Source organism: Heteronotia binoei, chromosome 2, assembly GCF_032191835.1.
Source record: "Heteronotia binoei isolate CCM8104 ecotype False Entrance Well chromosome 2, APGP_CSIRO_Hbin_v1, whole genome shotgun sequence".
NCBI lineage: Eukaryota > Metazoa > Chordata > Lepidosauria > Squamata > Gekkonidae > Heteronotia > Heteronotia binoei.
The window spans coordinates 63,415,920-63,439,002 of record NC_083224.1 but is presented as its reverse complement, the minus strand read 5'-3'; the positions used below and the strand labels follow the sequence as shown (position 1 = coordinate 63,439,002).

General features: G+C 41.6%; 1 protein-coding gene across 1 annotated transcript in view; it reads left to right on the top strand.

Moving 5' to 3' along the window:
- MAGI3 (membrane associated guanylate kinase, WW and PDZ domain containing 3) overlaps positions 1 to 22,782 on the top strand; it is a 267,634-nt gene extending 244,852 nt beyond the window's left edge. Inside the window, exons 20-21 of the mRNA XM_060231211.1 lie at positions 4,761 to 4,899; positions 17,907 to 22,782. Coding sequence (XP_060087194.1) covers positions 4,761 to 4,899; positions 17,907 to 19,033 — 1,266 coding nt within the window. The 3' untranslated portion in view covers positions 19,034 to 22,782. The remainder of the gene's footprint in view (positions 1 to 4,760; positions 4,900 to 17,906) is intronic.
- Positions 22,783 to 23,083: the final 301 nt, after the last annotated feature.

Here is a 23,083-nt window from a genome sequence, read left to right as displayed (position 1 = left end):
CATTATTCTGTATTTAGAAAATATCTGAAAACTGTAAACACGCAATGTGCTCACAAGAAAGAGACCCTAGTCCTCCAATTCAATCCCTACTACCATTCTATTCACTCCTTGTTGCTCATCTTGGAAGCATCTTATCTTTCTCAGCGTTCCTAAAAATGTTATGGTTCTTTCTTATTTCTTCTGCACCAAATCCCTTCAGAAGGAGGCATCTCTACAGTTCAGCTCTGTCAAACCTTCAAAACGGGTATTTGTTCTCTCATTCTTCCATTTTTCACTTTAATTTTATAATAATTGTATACGTTTCATTTTGCCTCCCTGTTCAAGATCATTCAATATAGTACTTGAAGGAGCAGATATTTAAAATAAGTAAGAAATTCCAGAACGGAACCTCTAAACAGCTGGTGCTGTTCAACAGCACCCATCAGCATTCACATGTGGGGTCTGGTTTAAAAGTAATTCTGAGCTTATCTGAGCAACACTGTGTATGCCCGCCATCTTGTTAGAACTGCATCCTCAGCTGCTGGACATGCAGTGTTAAAACCACAGAGATCAGCTAGCTTGGGCTCATGTTGCACTGATATAGTAATATTGTACACATAGCAGTGTTTCATGGGTTATCACCCAGTTTAAATAAGCACAGCATATGTGAAATGTCACACAAGTTCTTGCCTTCTAGAATCACAATTATATTAGGTCTACATTAGGGCTGTGCGTTCAGATCTACCTGAGACAAAATACCTTGTCTGTATTTTTCAGGTATATGTCGGCATTAGTGTTCCCTCTAAGCTGAGTTAGTGTGAGCTAGCTCACAATTTTTTAGCCTCTGGCTCACACATTTTTGTTCAGTTTAGGAAGTATGACCCCAGAGCAAACTAATTTATGCAGTAACCATTGTTCACTCACTACTTTAATGCCAGTAGCTCATGAAGTAGAATTTTTGCTTAGAAGACTCCATAGCTTAGAGGGAGCATTGGTCAGCATCCCAAATGTATCTGGGTTTTCTTGGGAAAACTGGAAAAAATCCCAAGAAAATCCCGGATATATTCAGGAATTACTAGTTGATCTGAAAACAGCAAAGAGGCAGGAGGAGATTGTTCCCACCTTTCAGCTGTTTCCCAGGATTCTACTGCAGTCCCTTTAAAGCAGAGGCCACAACCTCTGGGCCAAGGACCACTACCGGGCCATGGCCTGTTTGAGATGGACTGCACAGCCTCGCTACCCCCTCTCCCCCCCACCCATTTTCACCATTTTAAGGCCGGGGAAGGGAAAGGCCCCTTCCCCGGCCTTAAAATGGTAAAAACGGGGAGGAGGTGGCGAGGCTGTGCCGACAGCGGCAGTGAAGTAGGAAAACAGAGGGGGGAAGGCTGCATGGATGGCGGCGGTAAAGGAGGAAAATGGGGGGGAGGCGGCAAGGCTGCATGGATGGTGGAGGAAGGAGGAAAATGGAGGGGAGGCTGCGCGGACAGCGACAGCGAAGGAGGAAACGGGGGGGGGAGAAAAATGGGAGGAGGAGGTGGTGAGGCTGTGCGCGGGGGAGCGAAGAAGGGAGGAGGAGGTAGCAAGGCTGCACGGGGGGGGGCAAAGGAGGGAGGAGGAAATGCTGCAGGGGAAAGCCGATTTGGGTGCCCCCCTGCCAGCCCTGGGGCTGGTCCCCGGGGCCAAAAAGGTTGGGGACCACTGCTTTAAAGTTTAAAGGGACTGCAGATGACAGCTCAGGGATCAGCCAGGAGGAGCAGACTGTTCCCACTGGCTTGGCTTGGATCTAGCTTCTCATGCAGCCTGGTTTAAACTGGGCTGCTGGAGAAGCCAGCTCCAGAAGCTTCTGTGCCAGTGGGAGTAAGCAGTCTGTTGGCTATACAGCATAGTAGATCCCTGGGGCCAGCTTCTCCTGCAATGTGTTTAAAACCATACTTCAGGAGAAGCCATCCCAGCCAGGATCTGCATGCAGCAGGAAAAGACCTCTCCATAGCACACAGATCCTGGGGTCAGCTTCTCTTGCAGCACATTCTAAACCATGCTGCAGGAGAAGGAAGCCAACCAGCCCCAGAATTTTCCTGTTACAGTCTATTGGACCCCAAAAGAATCAGGATTTCTGAAAAATCCCAGGTCCAAATACTATGCTTGTATTGGGGTCTGGGTTTTTTGGGGAAATCCTGAAATTTTTGGGGGGGTGGGGTCCAGTAGACCCAAACTACCAATTTAAAAAAATTGCACATCCCTCTAATCTACATGACTGCTTACAAGAAATAGAGCTATTTTAAGGGTTCAGGTGTTGGGTCAGCTCTTAGAGCTGGTGCTGCATGTTAGATTTCTAGGTAAGTGATGGAAGAATAAGCATGCTTTGGGGCCATGGGTGATATGGTAGGTCAAGCATATGTTTATTCCAATATAGATGATGTTAGGGATTTGAATAAAACAAGACATAGCTAAAAATTATATATTTAATGTATTGATACATCATCATATTGCCAAACTGAGGTCAATCAAATATTGGATTTGAGATAATGGTGATAAAGCAACAATTATGGTTGACCAGTAAACTCATTCTTTACTATGCTTAAAAGAGTGTCATGTTATGAAAATAAATCATTTCGTTCTTCTCATGTTACTAAATATAGGAGCTATAAAACAGTGTCAACATCCCTCCATTGACCTCTGTACAGAGAGAGGCATATTTTAATATAGATCAACATTTAGGTAATTTCAGTCTGGGAAATGCACATAAACACTTTTCTTAACTGTAGACTAATTTTTATGAAGAATTTATTGTTAATAGAGTTGAGGGCATTTACCTTTTATATTCTAGGGCTGCCAACTTTCAGGTGAATAAAATGACCTAGAGCACCACAGTAAAGGTTAAGTGCAAACAAACAACTGTGGAATATAATGAAGCACAATTCAATATTACCAAAGGGTATTTGAACAGAATTCAAAAACGGCAACAAGTAAATTCATAGAAAGATTCTTGTAATCATCATTAAGAAAATAACATTACAACACTCTCTACAATACCTTACTATTAATACCAAATATAAATCACAGAAAACAGTTTGTTAATCAATATCAATGACCTTGAGTACCTTGCTTCTCCAGTTCCTGAAGCTTTCAAAGATTTTGCAAGACGATCCTGTCGCTCCCTTTCAGTGGATTAAAGTGCTAGTGCTCTCAACGATCCTGTGGCCAATATCATCCTGTATGTTGATAAATAATTCCGTTATATATTTGATTCAGTCAAAATTAAGACTTTAATTCTTGGAATAATGAAATCAAGAGGGTGCGTGAAAAACCTCTGATGGGGGCATGCATATATCACTGTTTCTGACCCAGCCCTTTGTTGGCTTGTCCCACTTATCTAAAGCACAGAAATCACATAAGAAATTCCATTACAATATACACAATGCACAAATAAAGCCATGAACAACAGCCTTTAATGCCATATATCCAGTGAAAATTGCTTACCAATTCACCCATACAACAACCACACCACTGTGCACGGAGAAAAATCTCAACTTTCCTGACGTACAAACCATCCTTATGAATACTAACACAAAACAGCTGTTCTAATTCTTAAAGAGATAACAGAAACCATAGACATGCCAAGAGCTTAATACAATCCAATTACTTAAAAAATATCATTAGAACCAAAAGCACTTTAACAAAAAACAATTTGACAAAAAAATCTCCAGCAGTCATAGAGCATTCCCAAAAGGCTACAAATAACACGTAAGATCCAAAGCTGAATTTAACCCTGCGGGCTCAAGGGAATTCATTTTGAAAATCCAAAATGCCTCCTCTCAGAGTAAAACCCTTTGAATTTCTTCTGATGTCATGTAATATCATTTTGTTCAAATACCCTTTAGTAATATTGAATTGTGCTTCGTGATTTTCCACAGTTGTCTGTTTGCGCTTAACCTTCAGGTGGAGCCTGGAAATCTCCAGACTACAGTTCCCTTGGAGCAAATGGCTGCTTTGGGGGAATGGACTCTATGACATTATACCCCACTGAGGTCTCTCTCTTCCCCAAGATTCACACACACCCTTCCAATCTCCAGGAATTTTCCAACCCAGAGCTGGCAACTGTATTATATTCATATCTTCTCCTTTTTGCAGGTGAGGAAATAAATGCTAGAAAAACTACACTTGAAACTATACTAGTTTAGTTGTTCTTAATCCACTACCACCCACCAAATGCACATTACCCTCCAGTGTACCCAGAAAAAGGCAAGGACATTAAAACAGCACTCCAGGCAAAGCAGTTTTACTTTTATTATATCTGGATGTAACCAAAAATATCAGGCATTCATTCAATGACACTTTTGTTCCTGATGGCCATTATTAAACATTCTGGTTGCTACTAAGTTAGCGAAGGTCAGAACAGTCCTATTACAACAAGAAAATAAGGGTTTCTAAAAGTTTGTGAACTAATACTTTTAATTAAGGTGATGTTTTAAAAAAAAATTCCCAAACTATGCTTCTCACATTAAATGGATGTGGATGATAGTTTTATGATATAAAATGGTATCTGTAACTGATAGTACTTTTGTTATGTTTAAATCCTGTTTGAGGCTTCTGAATGTAACTTTTGATCCTCTTTTACAACTTATTATTATTATTCCAGAGGAATTGATAAAAGACACACAACCTATAATATAGTGGGGGGAATTTTTTTTTTAAAAAAGAAAGGAGCTAAAGTACTTCTTATAAGCAGCAGACATTTGAATGTTCTATGTAACTTAATCTGGATGCTTTTCTCTCCTCAGGTTGGTGACCAGATTGTTGAAATCAATGGGGAACCAACCCAAGGAATCACCCATACACGAGCCATTGAATTGATTCAGTCTGGAGGAAATAAAGTTCTCCTCCTTTTGCGACCAGGAACTGGCTTAATACCAGATCATGGTAAGATGATGAAACTGCTGACTTGTCTACAGAGCTGGTGGATGAGAGTGGGAATTCATATTTACTTGTATTTCATATTGAGAATGCTCTGTTCTTCATCGTTAAGAGAGCAATTAAGAAACCATCAACTCTACCTTCTCTTAGGGAGGAAGATCCAGGAACCTGACTGTTTGCCTGGTTTCAGCTCTGCATTTTGACATTCCTATCCGCCCCCCTTTCTACTTTGACAGCCCCTAAAATGTCTTCCTGCTCTCTATATTTTTTATTTTTCTTTCCTGCAGTAGTTACGGGGTACATCTCTGAGGCTTAGTATAGCAGAGGCACTTGTTGAGCTTATCTAGTTTTTTTCATACCAGCTACCTTCAACTGACATCTTCAAGAAGTTTGCCCTCTTTACCCACCAACTGCATGTATTTCAGCCCACTGTACCTGATCCCCTCGTCTGAAGAAATATGCTTTTAGCACACAAAAGCTTACGTTCTGAATAAACTTTGTTGGTCTTAAAGGTGCAACTTGACTCCTGCTTTGTTCAACTGCTACAGACCAACACGGCTGCCCACTTGGATCTATGACATCCTCAAGAGAAACTATGATGCAGTGGGTGGAAATCCTTCTCTCTAGGTGCTCTGTAACCAAAAGATCACCTGCAAGCCCTTCCACACAAGGAAACAATCACTGTGGGTCACGTTGAGGAGCCTCATAAGTTCCATTCCTATGCATTGATTTCATTTCTTTCAAGAAATTCATGCCAAATGTTCTCTTTCTAATGATGACCCCAGCTTTGATTTACACTGCTCCAAAAGTAGTTTTTGTTCTAGTCCACTATTAGCAGTGTAGATTTTCCAGACTCTGTCTATACATACTGTATCAGACCAGGGCAGGAAGCACCCACTCTAAATACACACATATTCAGCTTCAGACTGATGAGTCTTCATTTTTTTAAGACATTGTGAGACTGATAACCTGTCCTTGGCAGAAGTTTGCTTAGGTGGAGAGGACTCCCATGGATCCTGTAAAGTAGACCCGTAGCCGCAGGGGGGCTAGGCCCCTCCACCCAAACCCCCCTTCCAACTGTATGGCCCCTCCATTGCTCTCCCTGTTCCCCCTCTCCTCGCCTCTCTTGCGGCCCCGCTCTCTCTGCTGCCGCTGTTTTGGCGGCCCCCCATCTGCCTACCACTCTGTCGACCCCCACCCTCCTCCATGGCACCTCTCTCTCCCATCTGATAAAGTGCAGGCTCTCGGGGCTCTTTGAAAAAGCCCTGGCTGCCGACCAGCGGAAAAGCAGTGCTGAAGTTGGCGGCTTCTCTGTTGGCTTTCCAGCAGTCTCAGCATGTTCAGCGCTGGCATGCCGGCTGTGGGTCCTTCCTGCTGCCGATGCACCAGTGCTGAACATGCTGAGAGCGCCAGAAAAGCAGCCGGCCTCAGCACCAGTTTTCCCGCTGATCAGTGGCCGGGGGAGGGGCCTATTTGAAAGAGCCCTGAGAGCTGGCACTTTACCAGGTGGAAGGGAGGATGGGAGGAGGAGGCGCCGCGGAGGAGGGCAGGGGCTGATGGAGCGATGGGGAGATTGGGGGCCACCAAAGCTGCAGTGGCGGAGAGAGTGGGGGCTGCCAGAGTCAGGGGGGGCCTCCACTTAAACATTTTTTGTCTGGGCCCTCCACCAAAAATTTTCTGGCTACAGCCCTGCTGTAAAGAGGGGACAACAAGGTTCATTCAACTGACTTGCCTGCCCAAGGGTATTAGTATTTCTGTTTTAAATTCTTCTGACTAGTTTCTGATACTGAAAGAGAAATGGAAGTTTGATCTGCCTAAGTTCTCTTCCCCATCTTGAGGAACGCAGTCATTCACATCTGCTGAACTTGCAACCTGTGGAGGTCCACAGCTCATCACATACCTGTCTGAACTTGTACATAGTTTGGCCATTTTCCTGCATATTTTTTTCCAATTATAGCCTTATTTTTCTCCCTTACATCTCTTCCTTTGCTTGTGGGAAGTATAGAAGCCCATATCTTGGTTAGCTTAGATTCATTTTGATCTAGAAGGAAATTAAGTCCTGAAATGCATCTTAAGAACATAAGAGAAGCCATGTTGGATCAGGCCAATGGCCCATCCAGTCCAACACTCTGTATCACACAGTGGCCAAAATACACACACACACACACACACACAAACTGTGGCTAATAGCCACTGATGGTCCTCTGCTCCGTATTTTTATCCAATCCGCTCTTGAAGCTGGCTATGCTTGTAGCCGCCACCACCTCCTGTGGCAGTGAATTCCACATGTTAATCACCCTTTGGGTGAAGAAGTACTTCCTTTTATCCATTATAATCTGACTGCTCAGCAATTTCATTGAATGCCCACGAGTTCTTGTATTGTGAGAAAGGGAGAAAAGGACTTCTTTCTCTACTTTCTCCACCCCATGCATAATCTTGTAAATCTCTATCATGTCACCCCACAGTCGATGTTTCTCCAAGCTAAAGAGCCCCAAGCATTTTAACCTTTCTTCATAGGGAAAGTGTTCCAACCCTTTAATCATTCTAGTTGCCCTTTTCGGGACTCTTTCCAATGCTGTAATATCCTTTTTGAGGTGCGGTGACCAGAATTGCACACAGTACTCCAAATGAGACTGCACCATAGATTTATACAGGGGCATTATGATACTGGCTGATTTGTTTTCAGTTCCCTTCCTAATAATTCCCAGCATGGCGTTGGCCTTTTTTATTGCAATCGCACACTGTCTTGACATTTTCAGTGAGTTATCTACCACGACCCCAAGATCTCTCTCTTGGTCAGTCTCTGCCAGTTCACAACCCATCAACTTGTATTTGTAGCTGGGATTCTTGGCCCCAATGTGCATTACGTTGCACTTGGCCACATTGAACCTCATCTGCCATGTTGATGCCCACTCACCCAGCCTCAACAGATTCCTTTGGAGTGCCTCACAATCCTCTCTGGTTTTCACCACCCTGAACAATTTAGTGTCATCTGCAAACTTGGCCACTTCACTGCTTACTCCCAACTCCATTAATGAACAAGTTAAAGAGCATGGGACCCAGTACTGAGCCCTGCGGCACCCCACTGGTTACCATCCTCCACAGCGAAGACTGCCTATTTATACTCACTCTCTGCTTCCTATTAATTAGCCAGTTTTTAATCCACAAGAGGACCTGTCCTTTTACTCCATGACTCTCGAGCTTACAAAGGAGTCTTTGATGAGGAACTTTATCAAAAGCTTTCTGGAAGTCAAGGTGAACAGCATCTATTGGGTCCCCTTTGTCCACATGCTTGTTCACCCCCTCAAAGAACTGTAACAGGTTAGTGAGGCAAGATCTTGGAAAGGGGTTCAAGCATGTTGGCCCTATATTCTGAAAGCAAAGAGCAGCTAACTATCTCCTGACAGAGAAGTCCTACTTCCCACCCTGCTCTAGAGAGGTGGTTATAAAAACCTTCAAATCTTGTGTGAGTCTTGGCATTCATTGACTTCAGGAGCTGGAGGGTAGTCCACTGTTTTGTCAGTAAAGTAAATAATACGTACAAATAACTAAAAAGCCAGTAGACTATGTTTTCCCATGTACTCTTAATTTTTTTTTAACTAGTGCAAAATTCCCTAAAAGTTTAGATGTATTACTTTTCCACACAGAGTTTCCTATTCCACTGGTAAATTTCTGGAGCAGTCTCATAGACCAGGGGTGTCAAACATATGGCCTGGGGGCCAAATCAGGCCCCCGAGCAACTGGCTGTCATATACTTCCTTCTCTCTCTCTTGTTTCCTTCTATATAACAGCTTGCTCTGAAAGGCTTACTCAATCGCATAGGAGCTACAACTATTGGCTGAAGCTCCTCTCTTGGGGAGGAAGCGGGAGAGGGAGAGCTTGCTTTGCCAGGTTCTCTCAATTGCACAGCAGAGCTACTGAGCCAAGCCTTTCTTCTTCTATTGGCTGAGGCTCCTCCCCCTCTTTATCCCCTAGGAAGGAAAGAAAGAGCCAGAGCTTCCTTTGCCCAGTTCCCTGGATCCCATGGGAGAGATACAAAGAAAGCACCTTTAAGACCAATGAGTGTTAATGTTTTAAGTTTTATTTTAAAAAATCTTTGCGTTTGTCTGTGTCCTTTATAAAGTTTATATCTCTGCCACCTGGCATTACATTTTATGACATGCAAGGCTTGGCCCCACAAGGTCTTATTTATGTCAGATCGGACCCTCACAGAGTTCAACACCTCTGAGTAGACATTAAGTTATGCATGTCCCAGGGCATTTTAAATAGCTACTCCTGTATTCTTATTAGATCTTGGTTACCCAGCATTTCCTTGGAAAAAGCTGCACAGATAACAGATAATTTTTTCAGATCTAATTTTCTTTCCATAAAGTAACTATGCAAGCAAGCATCATCTCCTTGGGTTTTACAACCTTCATGGAGCTACCATCTTTAGCTACTAATGCATAGTGGTTTATCATTAATTCCATGCATTTTTCTTTGCTTCCTGAATAAAAACATTCAACATAATTTTCAAAACAATGATAATATGATCATACAGTAATAAGCAATTTTGATTGTGAGTGGTAGCTTTTACAAACAAAATGGCAATTCAGAAACTATTAGATGTGCCTGTAAGGACTCTGATATGGCTTGTAAAAGAAAAGTGTTTGAAATCAGGTCAGATTTTAAATGTACTGGGGGAAAATGTTTTTTGTAGCAGTATGTGCTTCTCCGAGCAAAATGACTTATTCCCTCAAAAGTAGTTTTTTGTGAAAGCGACTAGCATTTTTATGTTCCTGGCACTGTGACCACTCATAAGGAATAAAAGTGCTGTACACAATCCTCTGAGTACTCACAATCACAATTTCTTCTGAAAGGGGCAACATGTGGATTTTCAGCCTTGGAACATCCAAGATTGAAACTTTATCTGTTTCTTCTTTGAGAAGTAGCAATTGGGTGTAGCAGAGGATTGCATCTAATGTGTATTTCTAGGGCTTTTTTTCTGGAAAAAGAGGTGCCAGAACTCTCGAGGGAAATGAAGGGGAAACACACGTGCCCTTCATTAACTTTAAAACTTTTTTTGAAAAATTTGTTTCCATGAAGAAGTTACCGAACTCCTTCCATGGCATTCTCCCAGGGGGAAAAGCCCTGTGTATTTCTCATATGTGCGGTCAAATGTAACAACTGAAAAGGGCAGTGCAGTTGTATTTATCTATGACAAGATGATGTTCAAAGTGTTTGAATACTTAGGAAGTTCAGACACAAGAGAAATCTATGTATGTACTACTTAAGCAAAACAGTACATTGGGAGGATGTTGTTAATTTAAAAAAAACCAAAAGAACTTAATAATCAGGAATGTCACACGTGACTCTCTAATCTTGATGGAAGGAGATGCACCCATGGCAGAACACTTTGAAATAAAGTTGAAATGGTTAGATAATGCTCGGTTAGCTCAGTGATACTAGACAATGGCTGTTACGTGTGAGCTTCCATTATATGCTCCGTGGAATAATTAGCAGTTCCCTTTTCCCACTCTGACGTAGCTAATACAGCTAGAAAAAGTGTCACGGTCTAGTGTAGTAGAATTGCCATGTGACCTACAACTTTAATAATTATATAAGGCCATCCAGTTTGTTAGTGAAAACATAAAGAACCAAGCTGTAGTCAGCTGCCAACCTAAGGAAAAAGATAGCTGCCAGAGAAACTCCCCTCCCCATGCTACTCAGACCTCTGCTAAGGTATTACAGAGAAAAGGGTTTTTTCTATACTCACACTGTACCAGCTCTTGCCCTCTAATGAAATCTTTTGCTAACTGTGTGCTGTAATTTGGTATATAGTCTTGGGCTTTTTCTCTTCCTCCCTCAGGTTTGGCTCCTTCCAGTTTGTGCTCCTACGTGAAACCTGAGCAGCATTAAGGCTTTCAGTGCTTTTCTTGGTCTTTCCTTAAAGACTTGGTAAATCTGCATGTCTTGTGATTGACGTCTTTTTATTTGCTTTAAATAATAAGTTTTTCACTCTTCTGATTTTCAGTTTTCTTTTTGGCATGAATTACAGTAGGGTAGTCTATGACTGCAAAAGAATATGCTTTAGAAGCCACTCACCAATTCAGCTAAGGACTATAGATTCCCACAAGCCCATCCTGGTGCCAGCAGTGGCCATATTATAGCACATCTTCTAAGGAAGTTGACTATTAAATTGTGGTTTCCTTGCAAATGTTAGGAAACCTTTTAACGGCAACCAGTGTTCCTGCTAAGCTGTTAGTGTGAGCTAGCACACAGATTTTTAGCCTCCAGCTCACATATTTTTGTCTTAGCTCAGGAAGGATGACTGTAGAGCACACTAATTTATGCAGTAGCTCACAACTTTGATGCCAGTAGCTCATAAAGTAGAATTTTTGCTCACAAGACTCTGCAGCTTAGAGGAAACATTGATGGCAACTATCTTCTTTCTAGTTTCTTCTGCAAAACATACTTCAATTTTCCAAGAGGGTGACTCTCTCTTCTGAAAGTCTTATGGGAGTGTGCATACATACCATACCCATCTTTCCATCCATCAAATAACATACAAGAAGGGAGTTGCAGCTGAGACCACCACATTTGACAACACTTCTTTACTTAGCTGAACAGCTCAGTTGTCTTAGAAACTTTGAAACTGGATTGATCATAGGTCAGGCAACAAAGGCCCATGAAGTAAGAAAAAGAGGTTGCCTGCTTATAACTTATCTTTGTGTATTCATACTAAAAAGGCTTTGCACCTGCACAGAACCTCAATTTTGAAACTTCTTGAACTAACATTTAAGCATGAAAGACCTCTCCCTTCAGATTCAGTTTCAACTGCACATGCTCAAGAGTAAGGAGTCATGTCTTCCTGTGTTGCTCCTTCCAAAAGATAAGAGTGCAGCATAGCAAGTTAAGGGCACCTGTGACAGGGAAGATGGGCGTGTTGTGTGATTGTTCAGAGGCCAATTCAAAGAACAGTGACTGATAAGCAGCCTGTTTTTACTTCATGGCCTATCTGTATCACACTAATTGGTATAATCTAGCAAGTGGACCTACTTGAAGAAGGGAAACTTCAGGAAAACAGTGAGTTGAGGACAGCTTAGCTGAAGCGTCCATCAGTTCTGATTCTGGCATCTTGAGTGAAAATTCAAAACAGAGAACAGGTGGCTGCTCTGTAGAGCCCAGGAAGAAGAATCCTTCCGCTGAAAGTTGTAGATACAGCCAGCAGCCCTTGTAGAGTGAGCTCGAACTGTCCCTGGACTTGGCTTAGGATCCAGCTCATAGTGCAACTTAATGATCTTAGAGATCCAGTGATTAAACCTCTGTGAGGAGGCACACTGTCCTTTCTTTGGGACTCAAGCATCATTAAAAGTGGCATATATGTTGTCTGAAGGAAGCAGTCTTGTTGATGTACATGGACAGAGCCTTCCTCACATCCAGGGAGTACAATACACAATGCTCACTCTAATTGTGATGAAAATCTTATGCCACCTTCAGCAGAAAGGCAACATCTGGATGAAAGGGAACTTTCTCTTTGTAGAACCTTACATAAGGCACAAAATTCAGATAGGGCCACTGGCCTGATGCACCATGATTTTTCTTGTGAGGGAGGAACTTGTAGCTGTCCTCTAGAATCTGATAGACATTTTTAATGCACTTGGATGTTGACAGGGCTGAAACTGGTTTTACCTATACATCTGTAATCAAAGATCATTAGGAGTGATGTGATTGTGAGTCTAAGCTACCAAAAAAAACCCCATCTGCTTGAGAAGACTGGTGTGTAATGTTCTGCTCAAACACAGTAACTGCATGAGTTAGTTGTTCAGAGTACAGCCTAAATAGCCTGGAGGATCAGAATGGCATTCAAAGTCAATGAGTCTGAAGCCTTGTCGCAAACCTTGGATTCAACTGGAGAAGAAACTTCTTTGGGCTTTGAGGCACTGGATCCTCCAGTGAGTTCTTGTGGAACATTGGAGAACGTTGGTGTGTTGCAGGCTGCATTGGTGGCAAAAGTGGGGTGCTAGTTGTGTGTCCAACAAAGGAAAAACCATGATGTGATCAGTCAATATCCCACTAGTGATCTGAGTACTTTGGTGAGATTGGTCAAAACCAATAATGATCCTAAAGGAGTTTCTGCCTTGAGACTAAGACCAGAGAGTGTGATCATCAGTCAGCAAAGAGCCCTTGAAGGCCTTTGGTAACAGAGCAAAGATAGTGATAGCTCCCAAAGGAAACAAGACATTAGAGCTGATATTTCAGACAGTCTAATTGAGAAGTGCTCAAGCTGGCCTTCTGATACTGAGGTGATGGTTATCATAGAGGTTTCCAGTATGAGCATCAAAGGCAATGGATTCTTCATTGACAAATCTAAAATTATCTCCAACATTAATAACATTGGTAAGACAGTGGACAGAAGCACTGGTGGTGCAGTGGATGGAATTGAAGTACTGAGCTCCACGCCCAGGAGAACCAGTACCAAAGAAGCTAGTGGAGCTGTGTGCTGCTGATGATTTTGCTTCTTGGCATTGGATAGAGACACAGACTGAACATTCGTCTTAGAAAAGTTCAGTGGAATAAGAGGCTTCCAGTCCAAGTCTCTTGTTCATCATTATTGTTCTGTGCAGTTCCACATGGGACTGTGCACATGTGAAAGCCAACCACTGGAAGATTTCTAGCTAGCCTAGTAACAGAGCAGGAGGGGCCCCTCCCAATTGGAGTTGTTCAGGCTGTTTTCCTGCATAAAATCATGTGCTTCGGGAAGGGGCCCCTCTCCCTCCATCTGTTCTCCTTGTGCCACCGCCTTGAGAAGAACATTCCTAGTTAGCTCCTGTCTTTTTGCTTTTTTAAAAAATGTCCTTTTTTCAAAACCCCCATCTGCTTGAGAGGACTGGTGTGTAATGTTCTGCTCAAACACAGTAACTGCATGAGTTAGTTGTTCAGAGTACAGCCTAAATAGCCTGGAGGATCAGAATGGCATTCAAAGTCAATGAGTCTGAAGCCTTGTCGCAAACCTTGGATTCAACTGGAGAAGAAACTTCTTTGGGCTTTGAGGCACTTTTTTCAAAAAAAAAATGTTCATCTTGCTCTATGAAGATGACTTGTAAGCACCCTGTCTGTCTGTTGTGCCTCGGGAAAAATCATAACCTATGTAAGATCTGCCAGCAATTTACCCTGAAGCCCCATGTGGATCAAGCCCCTCGCCTGAAGGCCACCTGATGGGAGAAGGCTTTGTCTGCTTTGGCTAACCCAGCCAGCTACAACACATTGGAGCAACTCTGCCCTGACACACTAGGGATTGCAGCATTCTCGCTCCTGGAAGAAATCCTAGAAGTGGCAAAATCTGTTTGGAAAAAAACATTTTCCATTCCTGCCACATCTCATAAAGTCAAGAATATATACAGGGTTCAGTAGGAAGGCTACCCTTTCCTTTTTACCCATCCTGCCCCATCATTAATAGCAGAAATGCAGGTTAAGCAAAGAGTGGGTTCACATTCCATCTCAGCTATAATGGGGGGCAGAAAAATCTATGCCTTGAGCCAGAAAATGTAATCATTCTTAAAACTTAGGATAGTAAATTATCAAGCTATTATGGCAGCTTACGGACTGTTTTTATGGGAGAAGATCACCCCTTATCTAGAACAACTTCCTGATTGTCCTTGGTCAAATTTATCCAACAGAGGCCCTCAGGCTTCCCAAACACCAGCAGACATGCTTCCGTATACACTGTGGCCTCCTCCATAATTCTGAGGAGGTATGCCTGGCTGTAATCAACAGCTCTCCCACCAGATACATGTGCTATGTGAAGGACTTCCCTTTTGAAGGCTCATCCTTGTTCTCCTCCAAAACTGATGAGTTCCTCCAACATTAAGAAAAATTGTCAGACGTCCCAGTCATTTGGGATAACCTAAACCTAAGCATCTTCCTACAGGCCCAAATAATACCACTTGAGAATTCAAGCTTTTTCCCAGAGTTTTCAACACCCATTTCAACAACAGGCGTATAGTAACCTCAGCAAAGATCTTCCTTTCAGCCTCCCCATACGCTCAACATAGATCAGACTGCAGACTCAAGCCTGGTCCTCAGCATTCTTCCAAGGACCCAGTGAAGGCCCCCAAGTCCTCTTTCTATCAACAGTTGGTAGTGCAACCAACCACTCTTTTGGGGATGGTTTGTCCAAATTTTCGCCAGAGTAGCTTAAAATTACCTCAGGCTCCTGGGTCTTGACCATTATTGAAAAGGGCTTATCGCCTTCAGTTTGCCCAGTTACCACCATTAACAGCAATTGATCAGGCCATTAATAATGGTTTTCCTGAGTTGTTTTCAGAGCTGAACACCTTATTAGAAAAGGGTGCAGTTCAGGGTTTAAGTCCCAATGATCCCATGTTTGTTTTTTAGTCAAGGTTTATCTTGGTTAATATTTTTTTTTTTTTAAAGACAGTGGCTTACACCCAATTTTGGCTCTAAGAAGTCTCAATTTCTTCCTCAGGCTTTGTAAATTCAGAAAGGTCTTGCTCTCAGTTCTACAATTGCTCAACCCAGGGGAGTAACATCAGATGTTACAATAACATCAGATGTCACCCTTTCAGGTTGGAGTGCACATTGGGGGGGGGGGGGGTAGATGTGTCAGAGACACATGGTCTAAGGCTGAATGAGGTCTACATATTAACCTCTTAGAACTGTTGTTTGTTTTGCCCTTAACTCTTTTGCAGCTCCTCTACATAGGAAGGTAGTCCAAAATCAGACAGACAACACCACAGCCATGTCTTACATGAACATACAGGGGGGTACAGCTCCCATCCCTTTGTGCCAGGAAGCCACTGCCATTTGGAAATGTGCAGTTATGAATCAAATGTCCATTTATTGCTGGTTCAGAAAATATCAAAGTAGATTTACTCAGTAGGTTGGGGGAACCTACACACAAGTGGTCCATACACCAGGATTACATCTCCCACTCCTTTGCTCAAGAGCAGGTCCAGATCCACTCTCTCTGGGGGATGCTTTTCAACTAATTTAAAAGCAGGCCTTGTAAAATATTTCATACCTTCCCTCCCCATCCCTGTGATAGGGAGAATAGTGGCCAAATTAGTCAGAGACAGCTCCCACTTTATCATATTCCCTTCTGGCCAAGACACATTTGGTTCCAAGTCCTACTACACAGGTCGAAAGCTGTATTTATCCACTTCAAACGCCAGACCTATTGAGTGTACAGGGCACTTTCCACCCATAGGTGGAGAATCTGTACTTTACTGCCTGGTTGCTAAGTCCAGTGACCAATCATTCTCTGAGTCAGTAAAGTCAGTTCTTGTCAGTGCTCTTAGACCTTTGACTAGACTCTCCTGTTCATACAAATGGAAGTGCTTCATCTTTTGGTTGGAAGACAGAGTTCTCCTACTAACTGCACTGTCACTGGTTTTTGAATATTTGCTGTCATTAAGGAATGTATGTTTATCAGTATCATCTGTTAAAGTCCATTTACAAGCAATATCTGCCTTTCATGCTCCAATAGAAAGGAAGTCTGTCTTCTCACATGAGATTTCAAAGAGGTTCCTCAAGGGCCTTAATAATCTGTACCTCCCTAGGACACCCATTGTACTTCAGTGGCCCTTGTCTCTAGTACTAAGTAATTTAATGCAGCCACCCTTTAACCTTTACCACCCATTGAGTCAGCTTGTGGTCTCCCATGTGGGACTGCTCAGAACAGTGATGATGAAAACAGTGTTGGCACTTAACCTGTAACTGTTGTTCATCTTGCTGTCTCTGTGCAGGCACATATCCCTCCCTCCTATCCCACTGAGAGCTCCTGTTTGCTCATAGTGACAGCCAAGGAAAACTGAGGGAGAGGGGCCCGTCCCTAGAGGATGTGACCATTAGGCAGGAAAATGGCCTGAACAACTCCCAATTGGGAGTGGCCCCTCCTGCTGTTTTACCAGGCTAGCTAGAACTTCTGGTAACTGACCTGGACATGCACATTGTCCCATGTGTGCCTGCACAGAAATGACTAGATCAACAAGTTTTTCCAGGCAGCTGAAACTGCAGAGACCGGAGCAGTGGGGTGGTAGGATCCATCAGTTCCTCCATCACCATCAAGACCTTCTCCCAAAGGGTAGCCTGCAAACAAGACCTGATTTTGACGAACCTAAGTGGTGAACTTTTGACCACAGATGCAGGCGCTGACTTTGTGTTACTTTCCTGACAGAGAAGGCAACAATTGTGGCTATCCTTAGGATGGAGTTTTTCCATGCCCGTTGGCTGAATTTAAAAATTGTCTTCTGCACCATAGGCACCTAAGTGCTGTACTCAACAAAAAACTGTATACACTAGATAAGTAAACTTACTACTGTAAACACCTAAAGATACCACAAATTAAGAAAAATGTTTATATTTTTATATAGAGAAAGAAAATAAGAAGGAAACCAGCATTGAGCGAAAGAAATGTCATGGAGAAAATTCATCAATTTTACCACTGGCAGCTGCAAGAGAACTGAGTAGGAATGCATCACTCCTCTTTCTTGGGCTTATGTACTCCAAACTCTCTCTGAAGGGATACAATTTTCATGCCTAAACACTAGTTCTAGAAGTTTTTGAACTGAGGCCTTACTCAGGTGACAAGCCCAACAGTGTGATGCATAGATACCACAAAACAGTAAAAAAAAAAAAAAAACCTCCTGTACTTTTAGTTGTTATATAGAAGAGTCAGGTGTGGAGCTCGCTGGCAGATGAGTTTGATTTAAGGATTTCATGACATGTGGGCATTTGGAACACCTAGAAAGCAGGTTTACAAAATAGGAAGAAAGTTATGCAGACATCAAAATGAAGCAGTAATGATTCAATACATATATATGCAAATGAATACAAAGTTTATAAAGCTGTGTTTTCCTCATGCCATTTTAAAGACCTGTTGGTTTCCTACAGTATGAGCTTTTGTTGTTGGACTACCTAGTTTTTTCATTAATTCTAGAGGGGCCTTTAATGTTTATAATAGATTTTTAAAATATTGCATAACAGTGTTGTTGTTTTTTGTTCTGACACAGGTGATCTGAATAGTTGTAATCCAACATCCTCAAGTGTAACACATGGTGATCAGACACCACTTCCCTCATCCTCACATTCTGCTTCCACATCTGAAGCATCTCATTTGCCAGGATCAGAAGAGGCTTTAACAAAAGTTCAGACATCTGAGAAACTGGAAGAACTGAAGAACACTGTGCCTGAAAAGAAAAGCACTTTAATGGAAAACCACTTGGAGATAGAGAATACAACCTTTACACAAAGGAATGTGAACAAGCAGGATCTCCCCTCCAGCCTGGGTGATGAGATGGCACATAGTAATGCACAGTTAGCAAAGGGCAAGGCAACCAGAGGCAGATCAGCTAGTCCAAAAAAGTTAATCAGTAGTACTTCTAAAGACCAACATCAAGTACGAAGCATCAGCCCTAGGAGGGGTGACCCTAAAAAACACCACAAGAGGTGCTTAGACCAACCAGAGAGTCCCAGAAGACACACAGACAAGCACCAAGGATCGTCTGAGAATACAGTTATTGGAAGGGGCCCTGCCTGGGAAAAGAGAGGCAGATCTGTCAGTCCCCAGAAACATCCAAAGAGTGAGAAAAGCAGAAACAAACTAAATATGGAAGAAGGGTTACCAGAACTTCAAAGCAGAACACCTACTGATGATAAAACCTCAGCTGTACCACCAAAAGATGAAAAAGCCACGTTGGGAGATTTGGGAGCCATGAAGGAAAACAAAAACCTAAATATAGCTGCAAAAGATGAGAATTATCCTTCATATGCTGCACATGCCAAGTCAGTAAAACAATCTTTCTCACCTTCAAAGGCTAATCAACTTAGGAAGAAGAAATTGGAAGATGAAAAAATGAAGCCAAGCTTTGAAGAGTCAAGCTCTAACCAGTTCCAAATGGCAGGTCTTCCTGACAATTTAACACTTTCTGGGGATAAAAACACTAGACTTGAAACAGAAAAGCCTCTGAATACATTCAGAGACAATGACTTGGAGCCAGCTGACAAAACCAAAGAAGATGGAGTTTCCAAATCTGAGATTAGATCTCCAGTGAAGAAAACAATAACTCCTGGACCTTGGAAAGTACCAAGTGCAAGTAGAGTCACAAAAGCAGCGAGTGTGACTGACAAACGGGTTTGACTGACAAATTTTTTAGAGCATATTTTAATTAGGTTTCTAATGTGGTCAATTTGTTTTCACAAAACTATCATTTTTCAGACACTGTGACTGACCGAATGAAAAGTACATTTGATTGTGAACTAATTAGGCTGCATGAAGGACCTTTTGGATTGCGTAACTCTCTTTAAAAGCTGCTGTCCTTTTGTCCCTTTTAAAGGTTGTGTCCTGCTGCTCCTGATGTTGCACTGCTAAGGCTTTCTGATAGTATTGTGAGTTAATGAACAAAATTATTTAATTCCTATTATCAGTGTAATCATGACTCAGTACTCGTTCTTGTGCCAAGTTATCTACTGTATCCTGCTGAATCCTCTCCTGCATTTTCCACTGCCACAGAAAAGGAAGATTTTGTTTAAAGATGAGTATTTACTCAGGCATGCTGCATGTTTACATAAGGGATATTTCTGAGTTCTCACTGCTTAAGCAAGAAGTTGGATGGGCTGGTTCTCTTGGCTCTTTGCATCAGGGAGCAAACACATCCCAGTAGCCTTCTTTTGCAAATATTTGTCCTCAAAACCATTCTGTACCAGCAAAGTAAGTTTGAGCAAGAACTGCTCCGTTCTGCGTATTAAATATTTTCATTTTACAGTATAAGACCCATTTTGATTCAATTGTTTATGCCAACATCAAAACATTATACAAATTTCAATCTGAAAATCAAGGTATTTTAAAATCACAATAAAAGTCCATTAATTTCAGTGAGACTACCTTGAAGCAAGTGGTTTCAGGGTTGCCCTCCAATTATGTGCATTTTTTAAACAAACACCTTTTTAACACTAGAAATTAAATATGCTGAGTGTGCATATGCTTCCAGGCTTACTGTAATGCTGTGTGTCAGAATCTTCCATCTGTTCTTTGGTTTGGTTTTTCCCCTTAATGCTGGTTAAACACTTGAAAATTCCTGTCTTGCCTAAAAATTGAAGATCTTAAATCACAGCAAGCAAAGTGAACCAGAATCAATCCACCAATGTTAACTTCTTAAGAACTGTCCTTTTGTGTGCGTACTAATAGAATCCTATTTTACTTTCCATATTTGTACATATATTATTTTCATCTTTTAAACAGAGTCCATTAACTTACCTCTTTTGTTTCAGCATGTGTGCAAATGTTAATTTGATGAATGTTAACAGTGGAGCACCTTTGCACCTCAGACATGTAATTAATTGGAGGTGGCAATCTATAGAGAGGGAGCTTTTGGATTTTCCAGTGTTCTGGTGCTGGTTTGGGTAACAGGAGTGCTTTATTTTGATCCAGACCAGCAAAGCAGAAAGGAAGGGAAGGGAGTTTATGAACTCTTACATGATCCATAAATAATATATATATATATATATATTTGCCAATTAGCCTCCCTAGAAGAAATTATTTCTTCTTATTTCCATTTTCCTGTCAAGCTTTTTTCCATTGTTTTCTGAACCTTTTTAGTTATTTCTCTCTCTGGCCTTCTCAGCCCTGTACTATGCACAGATGATTCTTAGAAACTTGTAGGTAGTGTAGCAGAGCTCTCACTGCCTGGGATTTTCAGGGTCATTTTATATCCTGCAATGATTTCTGTTAGCCGGTTTTGTGGATTCAGTAGTGCTTCGAGCAATACATGAAAAGTTACAACTTGCTCCCAGTAGCATAGCCAGCACTGTAGCAGCACACTTGTGTATGTTGCAGACACATTTCTGATATTGTCTATATGAACCCTAATGCTGAGTGAAACTTTCCTTCCTCTTCTCTCCCTCCTCTAACAAAATAGGGAAAGATGTATCCGTATCAATAGCCATTCAGTAAGCAAATAAGTGCAAGGCTACTCTTTCCTACACATCAACAGCCTATCATTTCAAGAACATTTTACATGCTTTTTCTTTCAGTGGCCAACATATTCAAGAATTCATTATTTTGTTCTCTTTGTAGTGAAATCATCTAGACCAGAACATTGGGTAGTCAGTTTTACCACTCCATTGATCTGCACAGGAATTAGGGAAGCAGCTGCAAGTGGGAATTTAAAAATAAGTTTTCCCATTTTGTAGACAGCCTCCCCACTGCTATTATGTGTGTTTTCCCACTGTTACTGGATCAGGGCAGCTGCCAGAGTAACACCAACAGGGAAGTGCTTCCCATTTCCTTCAGCATGAGCCTATCATTGAAAGCAACTAAAGCTGGCACTGGTTGTTAGCAAATGTAGGCAAGGCTGAGAGCTTTAGGAATGTTGTTTCTTTATTATTGTTAAAGTAAAGCTTGCTGGTAGATATGTCTTTCATCCCTTGCTGGGTCTGAATACTGGTGCAATGGCTAGTAGACTGGTCCAGCCTTCTAGGACACTAACAATTCTGTGAATTGTCTGGATGTGAGCACAAGATAGTGAAGCTCCTGTGATCCCAGATGGGGCATGATTTCAGGATTGAGCTCAGGAACTTTCTTATAGAAGAGGCGTATCTGTTGTCATAGTAACATGATGTTCTTGCTGAGTTTGTCTGTTGTTCCCTTGAGCTGACTGTGCCACTACAACTTAACCAGAAACAATCAGCGTAAATGACATCCAACTTGCCAGCTACAAGTCATCTGCTCAAGGTTCTTAAGCATCTCAGAAAAGATGGTTGCTGACTGTCCCTTTCCTTACTAACCTTCTCCCATCACAAGGATCACAGTGAGAGACTGAATTATGGAAAGGATTACAGCAACTGCAGCCAAAGCTTCTGGCCAGCAACTGTCATGAAAATTGAAGCCTGTTCACTGCTGGAAAAGAAAAGGGGCATAATAGGCAGTCTCGTTCTTAGAGGTACTTCCTCCTTTGACCATCAGGACCATATACTAGTGTAACAGTGTTCATTTAAATCATGCTGGAACATCTGTTCACTTTTTTAAAAACTTGAATACATTGTGTGTTCCTTGCTGTATGAATTTACAAGTCCCATAAAAATCCTCAGCAGGGCTTTTTTCTCTGTTTAAATAGTACCACACCACACACACACACCCCCCATATCAGATTTGCTCCTTAACTGCTCTCAGCTTGAAAAAACACCTTCTAATACTTTGTATCAAATGGTGGTGTTCAGGAAGGGAATATAACAGCTGTATTGGGTGGGGCGTATCTGTGGCGGTAGGTCACTGAGACAAAATAAATCAGTTCTTAACAGGAGTTACCAGCTGTTCAAGAAAAAAAATTCTGGTTAAACTGTTTTTAAAATAGTTTTTCTTAATATGTCATTTGATCTTATTTAAAAACTCAAGTTGCTGTAGGAAGTATGTGCAAATATTGTAGAATATTACTGTGAAAATATTTAATATTTGAGTTAGGCTATATAGATTAATATCTTAATAAATGTCATGAATCCTTTCAGTAAGATTATCTCCACTTGATCACAAAATACAGCATTGCAGAAGTATCAGGATGACCTAGTGAAACTGAAATGGTTCCTTTCTCCTCCACTCAAATAACCATCATCCAGATGCTACTCTGCCATCTAATGGTGTGACCTAATTTGTTGTCTTCTGTTTAATGTGAATCCTCTTAGTCAGAGACTCTTTATCTGTATGTATCTGCATAAAATGACTTAGCAATGTGGCCTTGGAATGCTGAGAAACCTATGGTTGTACTGGATGTAAATGTTTATATATTGTACAGCACCTTTATATATACTTCTGAGGTTCTGACTAGAAAGACCTGTAAATTGCTCATTATTTTTTATATAGATACATTAAAGAGAGACTCTAGTTCATGGCCTCTGGCTTACTGTATATTGTAGCTGCCTTTGTGAAGAACTAACTTTTTTGGTTTACAGCTCATTAGAATGTTAGGTTCATGAGTGGAAGGAAAAGAGTTGCTAGGATTGTTCAAAAACACTTAGGCAGACATACACACATTGCTGTGACAGATAACATTCTGCAAAAATTCTCATACTTCTGAAATCTTTTACACAAGCATACTATAATGGTTGCAGTTAGATTCATCTTTGGGAGGGAATGCTTCGAACAGTTCTTTTGCAACTGGAAAGATGCTTTTGGCTCCAAAAGCTGTAAATATGCATT